The sequence below is a fragment of the Sus scrofa genome, chromosome 2 (assembly GCF_054392235.1).
Source record: "Sus scrofa isolate SSC_HxYL_T2T_F1_AM1 chromosome 2, Sscrofa_HxYL_maternal_Yorkshire_Landrace_v2.0, whole genome shotgun sequence".
In the NCBI taxonomy this organism is placed as follows: Eukaryota; Metazoa; Chordata; class Mammalia; order Artiodactyla; family Suidae; genus Sus; species Sus scrofa.
Window position 1 is genome coordinate 145,664,653 of NC_139384.1, and position 12,776 is coordinate 145,677,428.

General features: G+C 57.2%; 1 protein-coding gene and 1 long non-coding RNA gene across 7 annotated transcripts; one reads left to right on the forward strand and one right to left on the reverse strand.

Annotated features, from left to right (window-relative positions):
- Positions 1-2,888: 2,888 nt before the first annotated feature.
- Positions 2,889-12,513, reverse strand: SHROOM1 (shroom family member 1). 4 transcript variants are annotated; one of them, XM_085014521.1, is made up of 9 exons: positions 12,392-12,513; positions 11,815-11,970; positions 6,543-7,545; positions 6,393-6,451; positions 5,953-6,162; positions 5,173-5,742; positions 4,929-5,070; positions 4,551-4,823; positions 2,889-4,437 (listed from the first exon to the last, which is right to left on the reverse strand). In XM_085014521.1, the coding sequence occupies exons 3-9, from the start codon at positions 7,518-7,520 to the stop codon at positions 4,051-4,053; spliced, it is 2,619 nt and encodes an 872-aa protein (XP_084870647.1). In that variant the 5' UTR covers positions 7,521-7,545; positions 11,815-11,970; positions 12,392-12,513; the 3' UTR covers positions 2,889-4,050. The 4 variants fall into 4 exon arrangements, with proteins under 4 accessions (XP_084870647.1, XP_084870648.1, XP_084870649.1 ...); XM_085014522.1 differs by lacking the exon at positions 12,392-12,513 and adding an exon at positions 12,201-12,327; XM_085014523.1 differs by lacking the exon at positions 12,392-12,513 and having other exon boundaries at positions 6,543-7,549; positions 11,817-11,956.
- Positions 6,972-10,224, forward strand: LOC102159960 (uncharacterized). Of its 3 annotated transcripts, XR_014838771.1 has the most exons (5): positions 6,972-7,097; positions 8,123-8,176; positions 8,473-8,658; positions 9,376-9,450; positions 9,928-10,064. It is a non-coding gene; the product is annotated as an uncharacterized LOC102159960 (long non-coding RNA). The 3 variants fall into 3 exon arrangements; XR_014838772.1 differs by lacking the exons at positions 6,972-7,097; positions 8,123-8,176 and adding an exon at positions 8,203-8,330 and having other exon boundaries at positions 9,928-10,218; XR_014838773.1 differs by lacking the exons at positions 6,972-7,097; positions 8,123-8,176 and having other exon boundaries at positions 8,535-8,658; positions 9,325-9,450; positions 9,928-10,224.
- Positions 12,514-12,776: the final 263 nt, after the last annotated feature.

Here is a 12,776-nt window from a genome sequence, read left to right on the forward strand (position 1 = left end):
CCATCCTACAGGCTGTGGAGAGGCAGAAACACAGGGAATCAGTAAGTAGAATTCTTCGTAAACTGCAATGCCATCCGGAAACACTAGGGAGTGCCCAGTTGGTCCCAAAGGGATAGCTGGCTAATTCCAAAACCGAATCTTATTTGTGGCTCTGCTCTCCATGATCACCATTCTTTTACTATGTAGCATTTATATATATATATATATATAAACAACACTAACTCTACCAACGAAATGTATTCTCACAAAAGGAAAATTATCCCATATTCTGAAAATGAAAATGCTTTAAGTTAGAATGTCACCTTTTTCTTTCTTTTTTGGCCACACCCAGTGGCATGTGGAAATTCCTGGGCCAAGGATCGAACCTGCACCACAGCAGTGACCAGCACTGCTGCAGTGGCAATGCTGGGTCTTTAACCCGCTGCGCTACAAGGGAAATCCCACAATGCCTTTCTTCATGCACATTCCTCCAGCATCCCCACCCGCACCTCCCAGATCTAAACAAGCAGTCATTCAGCCTTCTGGACTGAAAGCACCCCTCCATGTACATGGTTATAAAGCTGGGCCCACCCAGGACCCATATTCTGCCCCCCTTTTTTTGGGCCTTTCCTGGAAGAAGTTATTTGACCTTTTAAAATGGTTTAATAAATAGACTCTCTGTTCCTCTCCAGATAGCTTTTTTGCCGTGAAAAAAGCTGTGACTGGCATCACCGTCTCAGAACGGCCACACCTCTGGACTTGAACCTGTGGAGCAGAGGTGGCCTGAGATTTACTGCAGGGAAGAGGAAAGGAAGAGACGGCGGGGGGAAGGGAGAGGACAGCGCTTGAGCGAGAGCTATCTAGACTTCTCCTCCAGAGGGGAGTGGGAGACAAGTGAGAAGTTGGTGCTGGCTTAAATTTCAAAGACAACAGATAAACACCCGTCATGACTGTCTCATCTGCAGCCAGGCTGTGACAGTCACGCCACAGAGTCGTTGGGAGGATTGCTTTACAGCATTTGCCTCCGTCCCCTACATTCCCCTTTGACCTCTTCCGCCTGCGGTCCTCAACCGCATTCGACCTGAAGGGCCCAGGAAGCTTCTGAATTACACGTGACTGAGCAACGCTGTAAATTGCTCCCGTGAGGAGCGCAGAGGTTTACACCAGCCGCTCGCCGAGGTACGCGGGGTGCCAGGCAGGCTGTTCCAGCACGATTGCGCGCTGGTTTGGGGCGCCGCGGAACGTTATTGCTTCCCTACTCGGTTTGCAATTTACAGTCTGGAGGTAAAAAGTACCCTCATTAAATCCCTATTAGGAGGAGCAGCGGAGGCGGGATGAGGCAAGCGGGGGAGGAGGCCACGAGGCTTACTGTTGCCCAGCAACAACCTTGCTCAGCGCAGCCTGGGAGCGGCACCCGGGCGCCCGGGTGGGGGCGGGACCAGCAGGCGGGGGCGCAGGCAGAAAACTGCCGCAGAGACCCGAGAAACCGTCTTTTCCACCCTGGGGAACTAAGTAAGGCTCTTTTTTTTTTTTTTTTTTTTTTTTGTCTTTTTGTTGTTGTTGTTGCTATTTCTTGGGCCGCTCCCGCGGCATATGGAGGTTCCCAGGCCAGGGGTTGAATCGGAGCTGTAGCCACCGGCCTACGCCAGAGCCACAGCAACGCGGGATCCGAGCCGCGTCTGCGACCTACACCACAGCTCACGGCAACGCCGGATCGTTAACCCACTGAGCAAGGGCAGGGACCGAACCCGCAACCTCATGGTTCCTAGTCGGATTCGTTAGCCACTGCGCCACGACGGGAACTCCTTTTTTTTTTTTTTTTTTTGTCTTTTTGTTGTTGTTGTTGTTGTTGTTGCTATTTCTTAGTAAGGCTCTTTTTGATACTGATACTCGAGATCGACACCCCCCAGCTTCCCCCTCCCCAGGGACTTTCGAACAAAAGGCTTGTGGCAAAGGAAAGCGAACCACCCTGCCCACAGCTGGCTGGCCAGAATGCCCTCCCGCTAGAAGCAAAAGGGCTTAACCTCAGCCCCAACAAGGACACTGCTTGGAACGAGCCAAAATCCCTGTGGCTAGCCGAGACGGCCTGGGAGCTGAGGAGGCTGCGGGTGGTCAAGTGGAGATAGACGCTTTCATCACCAGGAGAACAGTGCCCTCTGCTGGCAGCGTCCACGGGGGTGGAATTCACCGGCTTCTGCCCCGCCCCCGGCCCCAAAGTCTTTGCTGTGCTGTTGTCGAACAAGCCTAGTGAGCTCCTTCTTGCCCTCTGAAGGAGTAAGGGGTGGGTGGAAAGGAGATGATGGGGGCAGGAAGGAGACGGCGGCAAAATGGAAGGATGGGCGCGGGAGGTGTGGCCCTGCTTTCGTGTGCTCCCTCGATCTGGTCGAGACTAGCACCGAAGCCTCCAATTTCCGCAGAGCAAAACCCAGCAAAGAGGCAGTTTAACCAGACAAAGGCAGACGCTGCTTCTCATGCCCATCCTGGGGGCTGGGGCTGATGTGTCTGAAATACGCAATTTCCCAATTTCCGCTGGCCTAATAGACGGCGTTAAGTGTTTCTAAGACTATCCAAGTGGGAGAATGCAATGGGGTCGGTGTAAAAAGACAGAAGTCAGTAGATTCCATCCAGAAAGCGTCTTACAGGGAGCCTGCTAGGCCGAGGAGCTTGGAGCCGAGACCCCGCCCACAGCGTTCAAAGGAGAGAAGCAAAGCATAATGTTAGAACCCACAACTGCCTCAGCAGGAGCCCCATGTGTTTTTTATAAAAAGGCACAATGTGAGCATTGTTCTGTGCTCAATAGCGCGACTGTTATAACTAATGCTTTTGGTATGAATACGACCCTTTAAAATTCCCAGCCAGTTGCAGTTCGTGACAATATGCATCAGAAAAAACGAGCCCAGAAGCAGAGATTTCTCACTTTGGGGTCAGCAGGCTTTAGATACACATACACATGCTTGTGAATGTACCCAGCTACCAAAAACACACTGGACGTTTGCATGGACAATGTTCTTGCCCTGGCCTTTGCAGCTGCAAACACTAGGGCAGACTTTTCACTTGTATATTTGCGAACTTAACACTGATTCTGTGTACACAGGGCTAATCCACAAACAGAGGGGCGTGTGTAGCCTATTTCACACCACTCCCGCCCTTAACTCCCCACTCCCGACCCCAGCCCAGCCACAAATCTTCAGAACACACATGACACTGCCTCTGCAAGTCCTCAGCATCTCCCCCATAACAGGTCTCCAGGTGCTCCGTAACTCACCTGTAGCTCCCACCCTCCCTCCCCAAGCCTGGTTGACCCAGGGGGGTCTCTAAAGGGGAACTGGATACATTTAGATGACATAACTGGAAGAGGAAGAAAGTTCTTCCAGGATCTGGTAATAAATGTCCTCAAATGTCCAAGCATACCTGACCTTCATCAGGGTTTTTAGGCAGCAAAGCATCTGAACCCATGTTCCATTAGCGGAAATTACCATCCTTTGAGATTTGAAGTGAGGCAGCCCCCAACTTCCACTACTGAGGTTGCAGAGTCAGGTCAAAACCCGCAAAGGAGACCTGAACTCAGCCCGTAAGGCCTAGGCTTTTGCGGTAATGATGCAGGCACCAAAACAGAGACGGCCCCCTCCTATTTCAAGCTTGTTTCTTCAGTCTTCTAGATCCCCAGACCTGAGCCGTATTCTGCAACAAATGTCTCTTCTGCCCTACCTTCGGCAGGACTGGTGTCTGCACTGAGCAAAAAAGATCCCTGCTCAAAGCCAGGCTCCAGCCGACTTGCACACTTCCCACATTAATTTTTTACTGAAAAGAAAAAAAAGGCCATTTTGCTTCTTAAGTGGAAATACTCCCGTGACTTGTCTCTCCTCCCTCCAGCCAACCTTGATGGAGCCTCTTTCTCATCACAAAAGGGGAGGGGGGGAAATACTTCAGTTTTAAAAATTCTTAAGTTAATTACCAAATAATCCGCAAGACTTGGGTAAGGCCACGTGAGAAGACTTGGAAAAGGACCCCAGGGAAGGTCCGGCTTGGGTGCTCCGCCACCCCAATGCAAAAGCACAGGATAAACTCAGGTCACCTCGAGAGGGAGAGGCTGGGGCAGGGCTCCCCACCCCCACCGCCTGTAACCAGAGGATGGGAGGGGAGGAAGGGCGGTTTGTCCGGAGGACGGGTGCCTGGGGGCCAGGCCGGCCTGGGAGGCGGGGGACGACGGCCAAGGTCGTTCCTGACAGCGTCCAGTTGGTCCTGAAGGAGGCGGACCCGCTCGTCCAGGCTGCGCTGCTGGGCTAGGACGGCGGCCTTGCCGGCCAGCAGGGCGCGGTAGGTGCGCAGCTCCTCGGCCGGCAGCGCGCGCACCAGCACCTCGCGCAGGGCCCGCTCGCGCCGCGCCACGTGCTGCTTCAGCTCCTTGGCGTCTTCCTGCTGCCTCTGCAGGAGCCCCAGTCGCTGCAGCAGAGAGGCCTGGAGCCGCAGGGGGAGGGCGCCGTGAGCCGGGCGGGGGTGCCAGCGCTCCCGGGATGCCTCCAGCCAGAGCCCGCAGGTCCCTCACCGGCCCGCTCTCCCCTAACCCTTACCTGCTCCTCAGGGTCGCCGTCTGCGCCCGCCCGGGCCAGGGCACGGCGCACGCGGGCCAGGCGACTGCCCAGCAGCAGCAGGAGCCCAAGCACCCGCTCTAGGTCGGCCATGAACCGGCTGAACCTCTCGAGCTCCTGGGGGGCACATGCCTGGCCCACCGCGGACTCCAGAGCAGCCCTGCACCTGGCCCAAGCCTGGGCCTTTCTCTGCAGCTGCTCCTGCTCTGCCTGGAGGTCCCTTAGCATCTTGTGGAGGAGGTTGGCCAGCTCCACCTGCAGGGAGGGCATGGGTATTTAAGACTGGAGCCAGGCCCTGAGTACTCAGCCCAGTCTCTGGGCTCTTGCCCCACCCGGCGCCCGCCAGACCTCCACACTCACTTTCTTGGCTTGGATGCTGTTATCTGGCTCAGGGAGACCTTGGTCACAGGGCTGGTCAGGCACAGTGTGGGCGGTAAGGTTTTCGGGCCTTGTCTCCGCCTGAGAAGTTTGCAGGTGCTGGGTGGAGTTAGGTAGATAGGACCTGGAGGGGAGATGAAACCAGAGCTCCTTGGGTTGTCCTGCCCCACACTGCAGACACTGCAGGAGCTCAGAATCCCCTGAGTCCCAGGTGCCGCTCACTCACCTTGGCTCAGAAGCAGCAGCAGCCTCCTCTTCAGCCTCCTCACAGCCTGGCCTCATTGCAGCCCAGATCTCAGCTAAAGGAATCAGCCCATCCAGCAGGCCCAGGGATGGCTCTGGGCTGGGGCAGGAGATGAGAGTATCACTCAGAGAGGGATCCAACCTGGCCAGCTCCTGAACCAGCTCCTCGAGGCGGGGACTGGGCCATACTGGCCTGGAACCAGACTGGCCAGTGCCCCAAGCCAGGGCAGTGTAGTCCGGAGGCCTTGGGGTGTCATTGGCTTGAGGTCCCAGGACATCCGCTGGGAGAGGTTTGAGGGGGTCAGACTCTGCAGCTGTGGGGGGGTCAGTGGTCTGCAGTCCAGTGTCAGACGTTGGGATGTCACCATTTGCAGTCCCAGGGGGGCTATAGCATGGAGGCCTGGAGTCACTCTCAGAACCGTTTACCCCCTGCCAGCAGTCATTTGCCCCTGCAGTCTCTGAGTGCTCATGGAGGGGCTTCGCTGCGGAAATTACAGCCTGGTCAGCCCTTTGGCCCAAGGCAGCTCCATAATGCTGGTCAGAGGCATGGACCCTGGAAGTGGAAGAGACAGTGAATCAGAAAAAGCTCTGGCCAAAGATAAGTGGTGGCTTCCAAGGACAACCTGCCCCCACCCCCACCCCCACCCCCGCCTCCTGGCTCTCAGACCCCAGCAGCAAGAGGGTTCCCTGCTCCTCCAGCATTCTGTAGACGCGTGTAGGAAGCGGGGTGTCTCACTTTGCTTAAAAGCCCCAGGGAATTCACCTGGATGGGAGCCCCAAGGGAGCGCAGGAGTCTGCAGGTGATCTCATTCTGACCAGCGGGGCTTCTTCCAGGAAAACCTCATCATCGGGAAGGGAAGGAAGCCGAACAGACACCTTGCAGTTCTCTGAGACATTCTGCTCACCGTCAGAGGGGCTGCTCTGGGGGCCCTCTGCAGGACACACCTCTGCAGCATCTTTCTCAGTCAGAAACCTGGAGGCAGGGACCCCACACTGACCACAGTCACCAGGAAAGATGACCCTGGTTCTGCACCAGAGGAACAGTAGGGTGTTGGGGGGCAGGGATTAGGAGATGTGGTTTGCAAAAGAGGGTCAGAAGGTTCAAACTGAGGCTAAGTGGGAGGCCCTCTTCTTTCTTGGGCAGGATCTATGAAAGCTGCCTGCCCCCAGCTTTCATTCCCCAGAGGGGTCCATGTCTCTCACCTAGAACGTTTGGTCAGAAACAACGGTCTGCTGGTGGTTTCTGCTCCTTGGGGAACAGCCTAGAAAGGCAAGCAGATGGATGAAATGTTGCTCAGGTTTTCAGTCTTCCAGCTGCCCCCATCCCAAGCTGGCAACCCCCATCTTCCATACCTGCGAAATGGGCATGACCCCTCCTGAACTTCCCCACGGGGCCAAGACTTCTCCTGAAGCGCTCCAACTCCGACCGGCAGGTCTGTAGCCATGGCCGAGCCTCAAGGACCGGGGTTTCGGGTCCTCGATGTCTCGGGGCTGGGTCACAGGCAGCCACCTGATCTGGTGACCATCGAACTCCGCCGGGGTCCTCGGCTGCTCTTCCTGGGGCTCCAGCCTCCCAAGGCCTGAGCTGGAGCGGGCCTCCCCCGAACATTCCCTGGCCGGCGCACCCCCCTGACCCACGCGATCCAGCTTCCCCGGCTCGGAGAAGCACCACTTCCGCTGCTGGTTGGCCAGGCGTCCCCGGCCAGAGGTTCCCGGCCCGGGAGCCCCGGGGCGCGGCGGCTCCACTTCCCCCCCGGGGTGGCTGAGCGAGGCGGAGCGCGGGTGCGCGGCGGAGGGCCGCACGGGGGCCGCGGGCCGCAGGCGGGCGGGCAGGCTCATGCGGAGCTCCTTGCGCTGGAAGGACGTCTCCCGGAGCACTCGCCGCTGCGCGCCCTGCAGCCGCTGACGGTAGGCGGCCCGCGAGGCCGGCGGGCTGGGCGGCTCGGCAGCCCGCGCCGCGGCCTCCGCCTCGGCCGCCAGCGCGTACAGCAGCGGGGTGGCGTGGCGGCTGAGAGGCCCCGGGGTGCCCTGGAGCTCAGGGGGACGCGGCCCGCTGTGCGCGGCCGCCGCAGGCCGGGGCTGCGGGCAGGTGCGAGGGCCCGCGGCGGGCGCGGCGGGGGCCGGGCCTCCCCAGACCACGCGCACGTAGTCCCAGTCCAGGTAGGGGAGCGGGCGGGTCCCCGGCGAAGGTGTGCGCGGCTCCGGACCGCCGGAGGCGGCGGAGAAAGAGCCGTAGGCCGAGTCAGCGCGCGCAGACAGCCGCCGCAAGTCCAGGCTGCGAGTGGATGAGGCTGGGGAGGCGCGGTCGCCTCCAGGACCCAGGGCCTCCATGGCTCCGACGAGGGCCGAGGCTGGCCTGGAAGAGCAGACGTGGTGCGGTGGGTGAGGCGCTCCTGGGAAGGGTTGGGGCAGCCTGCTGGCCCCTCCATCACAGAGGGCCTGGTGCTTACACATCCTCTCTCTGGCCACAGGATCCTTGGCGCCAGCATTTGTCACCCCCTTAGTCGGGGCTAGCAAGGGCAGTAGGACCAAGGGAGCCACTATGGAGGGTGAGGGCCTTAGTTCACTTATTCTTGGCGACTAGCCCATTCCCCGCTGGGGCGCGCTCTTGGCTAGCAGCCCTGGCTCTACCCTGGCACCTTCTGGAGCGCTGCATGTACCCATGCTCCTTCCCTCCCCCAGCCTGTCCCACCCAGGCTGCTTCCTGGCAGCTTTGTTAGCTTCTCCCTGTGATCTTTCCCTGATAAACAATGGTCAAGATCCGAGATCAAGTCCGAGATCGCAGGCCAACAAAGAAAGGAGGTGGGGGAGGCCGGGTCAGGTGGCAGGAGCAGCTTCAGAGCCTTCCTCCCTCCCTCTGGGCTGGTTGTGCTCCAGGTGCTTTCAATAAATATTTATCTTGACCCTCACAAGTGCTGTCTGCATTTTTACAGATGAGGACACCGAGGTTCTGAGGGAGAAATGATTTGCCCAGAGGCACACAGCTGGTAAGAGTCAGATCCCTGCCTGGAATCTGGGCCTGCCTCCAAACTTACTGCAGCCAGAATCGATTTCCTAGAAGCAAACCCTGCTGAAAGCCAGTTTAACCCCACCCACCCCCCAGATGCCTGAAGCCTCCAACAAAGCCCAGACTCCACTGTGGTAAATGGTGACCCCCCCTCCCCGCCGCTTCAAAATACTGGCAGATTCCTGGATAATATGTCCCCTGCTTGGGAGCCTCTGCCTTTTGTCTAGGAATGACAGGCTCACCGGTCTCTTTGTCCTGCCACTCTTGCTCCTACAGGGCTCAGCTTAGAGGTCTCCTGACCTTTCGGGTTCCCAGCGGTTCCTGAGCTTCCCCCATCACAGCAGTCAACCCTACATTGATTGGCGGCCGTGTACTAGTGATTCAGTCTCCCCATATCCACCCCTGAGCTTCCTGAGGACAGGCCCTGCGCTTACACATCTCTGTACCGTCAGTGCCTGGCAGGTAATGATGATAAATATTTGTTGAATGACAAGGAATGGAGCAGCCTTACAAGGAGTAGATGGGGGGTAGGAAGGAAGAGGGCACCTTTGCTTCTAGCCACTCTTCTCTCCCTACTTGTCTTTTCTGAGGAAGGGGACAGAATGAGTGAGGCAGTTGCCACCATGCACACTGATCATGTGACTCCAGTTGTTGGGAACCAAAGGAGCGGGCAAGCCCAGCTTGGAGCAGGAATAGCCAGAAATCAATACTTCCCCAGTGCCAGGAGGAGGAGTGAGGGGAGGGACTGGGTGGGTGTGCCTGGATAAGGGTGAAAGCAGCTTTGAGTCTTGGAACCAGGAGCTCCCTATGGGCTATAGGGACTGGAGGGGGTAGGGGCTTGCCTTCCCTGAGCTGCTTGATGGGGAGTACAGAGGAAGGTGGCCCAGAGCTGGGGTGGAAACTGAAAAACAGGCTTATCTGAGTCTCCTAGATACTTCTGAAGCCCAGGATCACCAACATCCCAGATGCTGCAGATTGCTGGTTAGGGAAGGTAGGGAGGTCAGTGGTGGGAGGATATGGTGTTTCCTAGAAGGGAGAGGCAGTACCTGCAACATTCCCGGGGGAGGGGGGGTGTCTTAGCTGACCTGGTACCAGAACCCACCTGGTGGCATCTTTGTGCCCACTAAGGCCAGCCTTGCAGGTTGGTCCTCACACTCAAGCTTGGGACCACTTTTGCAGAGCAGTTTCTATGACTTCAGAAAGACAAGAAGCCACCCTGAGGAGCAGCCCCTGGAGGACTGTCACCTACTCTAGGTAAACCCCTAGCAACCAGACACTAGCCCTCTCTCTTCCCTAAACTTAAAAAAAAAAAAAAAAAAAAAAAAAAAAAAAAAAAAATTCTAAAATGGTAAATAATTCCAGAGATAAGTTAACCTACATAAACTGTTTAATCAGACACTTTATTTTCTCGTTTTTGGCCGCTCCAACGCATATGGAGTTTCCAGGCCAGGGTTCAGATCCAAGCCATAGTCATGACCTAAGTAAGCTGCAGCTGCAGCTACCTGGATCCTTAATCCACTGCGTGCCAGTGCTCCCAAGATGCTACCAATCCTGTTGCATCACAGTGGGAACTCTGGGAGCCACAGTATTTTTTTTTTAATGTAAAGTATTTTTTTTAATTTTAAAAAATATTTCAAAAGTATTTAAAAAATTTTTTATTACAGTATAGTGATCTACAATGTTGTGACTCTTCCTAGCCTTTTTTTTTTTTTTTTTTTTTTTGCTTTTTAGGGCTGTACCAGTGGCATAGGAGCTATGGCTACTGGCCTACACCACAGGCATGCTGGATTGGAGCCATGTCTGTGACCTACATCATAGATCACGGGGCCAGGGATCAAACCTGCAGTCTCATGGTTCCTAGTTGGATTTGTTTCCGCTGTGCCAAGATGGGAACTCCTCTTCCTAGCTTTCTGATCTGAGCTTGTAAGCCCTGTTTACTCTGGCTCATGCCACCCATGTTGACTTCTGCTGCATCTACAGGAATGGGTAACTGTTTGAATACAAAGATGTTTCCTCAAAAAAGGCCTTGAAAATTCTATCTTATATTTGAATTACTAACAAAGGATTCTGAGTTCACTCAATAAAAACAGCTCAACTGGATAAGAAAATATGTGTACATTTTCTTATTGACCTTAACTTGTCTCAAGGATGCTTTTTTTTTTTTTTTTTTTGGTCTTTTTTTTCTAAGGCCGCATTTGCAGCATGTGGAGGTTCCCAGGCTAGGGGTCTAATCAGAGCTATAGCCGCCGGCCTACACCACAGCCACAGCAACACAGGATCCAAGCCTCATCTGCAACCTACACCACAGCTCACGGCAACGCCGGATCCTTAACCCACTGAGTAAGGCCAGGGGTTGAACCTGCACCCTCATGGTTCTTAGTCAGATTCATTAACTACTGAGCCACGACGAGAACTCCTCAAGGATGCTTTTTTAGTGGTAAGCCGAGCACCTGATACCCATGCAGGTCGCTCACCCTGTGCTCTTTGCAGAACCTGTTATGCCAGAAAGGTCCAGCTCCTTTAGTGTGTTTTGGGGCCTCAGCTCAAAGAGCAGAGAGTTTTCACACTTGTCTGGCTTCAGGGAGCCTCTGGCAGTCCAGCCAGCCCCTGGGAGTGGCCACACCCCAGGAACCTTAGCAGGGTTAGTGTCAGCTGTGGGCTAGGTGGCAGAGCCAGTGCCTGCATGGAAGATAAATCCAGAGGTGAGAGCTCAAGGAGCTCCTAAAAGAACTTTTTGCCAAGTCCTACCAGAGCAGGGGAAGCAGCATGGAATCCCTGCTGGAAAACCACCAGACTGGGGTCATGTGGAATTAGGGCATTTGAGATCAACTCAATACCTGACTCAAAGAGAAGAAAGGAAAAGGAGACAAGAAGGAGTTAAGTGTTCAGAGCTAGGGGCTGGGGAGGTAGATGTGTTGGTCTCAGGAATGAGGAAGCTGAGATGCAACTGGCCAAGGGGTCCAGTGCTCATTCAGTCTGGGGCCTTTGGGAGTTGCAGTGTTTGTGGCAAGTCTGGCAAGCAGCTGGAAAGTTGAGATGTGGGTCTGGCCCTTAGCAGAGACACTGGACCAGGCAGGCAGGCTGACCCAAGTTTTTAGGTAGAGGTTTTTGAAGAAATCGATTAAGACAGCTTCCTGGTGGGTCACGTTACACAAAGACAACAGAAGATCCAGGTAAGGTGACCAGAAGGACAGCCAGCCTCAAATGACCAACAGCGATCAGGAATTAAATCCTAACTTTCTCAAAGGCCATCTCACATCTGACCTCTCTATGGAGAGGTTGTCCAGGCCACCCGTCCCAGATCAGATGCCTCAGCACTAGGCTCTCTGTGGGGTGCTGCCTGCACAGCAGTCTCCCGGCCAGACTGAGTTCCTGGGCCGTGTCTTGAGTCCCAGCACCCCAGACTAGGTCTAGAAGAGTAGGCATTTGGGGAAGTTTGGGGCTCTCCCAGTTTCCCAGGGGGCCCCTGTTCTCCTGGCCTGGCCGCACCACAGCGCACCCCGCAAATCATCCTCTCTCTTCTAGCACCTTAGGCGCTAGCTCTGCGCCTCGGACAGGAAACGCAGGATACTGGCGACACTTGGGGAGAGGAGGCCTGATCTAAGTCAAACCACATACCTGGCTTCAAGCTGAGTCGAGGGGCTCCAGGGAGGAGAGAGGCACGGGCCCGGTGGCCGCAGGGGGCGACAAAATCACGCGGAGTAGCAGGAGTGCGGGGCCTCGGGGACTCTGGGAGAGCGGATGGCCGTTGGCCGGTGCATTTCTCGGCCTTTCCTGTTGGGTTCACCGTCGGGGAAGTAGGGCTCAGGACATGCGCCGGGACCCTGCGATTTTGGGCAGGAGGGGCCCAGGATTGCCACCCCACCGCCCCCAGCCTCCGGCTCTGCGGCTGAAGGGAGGGAGCTGGCGGACGCGGGGCGAGAGACCACTGCGCTATCGGGGAGCCCCCCCCCCCCGGCGCGCTCCCCACCAGCTCCCGCGGCTGCCGGCTCTGCGCCCCTCACCCCTCTTCCAAGATCACAGACGCGCAGGGACCGACGCGCTTCGCGCAGACCCCACTCGGCGCGGACCCAACACCTCCAGACCCAGCGCGGTGCCGAGTGCTCCGTGGCGCCCCGGCCACTCCCACCCGCTCCTCGCCGCCGGCTCGCCCGGCCGCCCACCCCCCGCGCCTGGACCCAGCCTCGCCGTGTACCTGAGCTCCAGCCCGAGACGCGCTCCCGGGCGCCGGCGGCCGCGCGGTGACATCAGAGCCCCGGGTTCGGGCTCCCGACCCCACCTCCCAGCTCCCGCCGCCGCGGGGGAGGCGCCACGTCTGGCTCCCGGGGGCGGGCGCACCGAGCGGGGCGGCGGGGCTGCCCCGGGAGCCGCCCGCCCCTTCGTGATGTCCGCTTGGCGGCCCAGACCCGGGACCGGGGGCGGGACGCTCCTTCCCCTGCCAGACACAGGCCTCTCACTCTGGCGGGAGAAGCGGGGAAGGAGGGAAAGGGCGACCGAGGTGCTCGCCCGCCCGCCTCCAGCGCCGCCTGGCGCAGCGCCGTCTCACCGCGGGTAGCGCGCGGACCCGAGCACCCCCCGCC

Excerpts from the sequence above, each read along its gene's own strand:
- SHROOM1 (XM_021084746.2), bottom strand. The coding sequence starts at position 7,643 with ATGTGTAAGCACCAGGCCCTCTGTGATGGAGGGGCCAGCAGGCTGCCC. Across the intron at positions 5,743-5,952 it reads CCCTTGGGGCTCCCATCCAG|GGTCCATGCCTCTGACCAGC; the intron begins GTGAATTCCCTG and ends TTCCACTTCCAG. Across the intron at positions 4,824-4,928 it reads ACAGCATCCAAGCCAAGAAA|GTGGAGCTGGCCAACCTCCT; the intron begins GTGAGTGTGGAG and ends CCCTCCCTGCAG.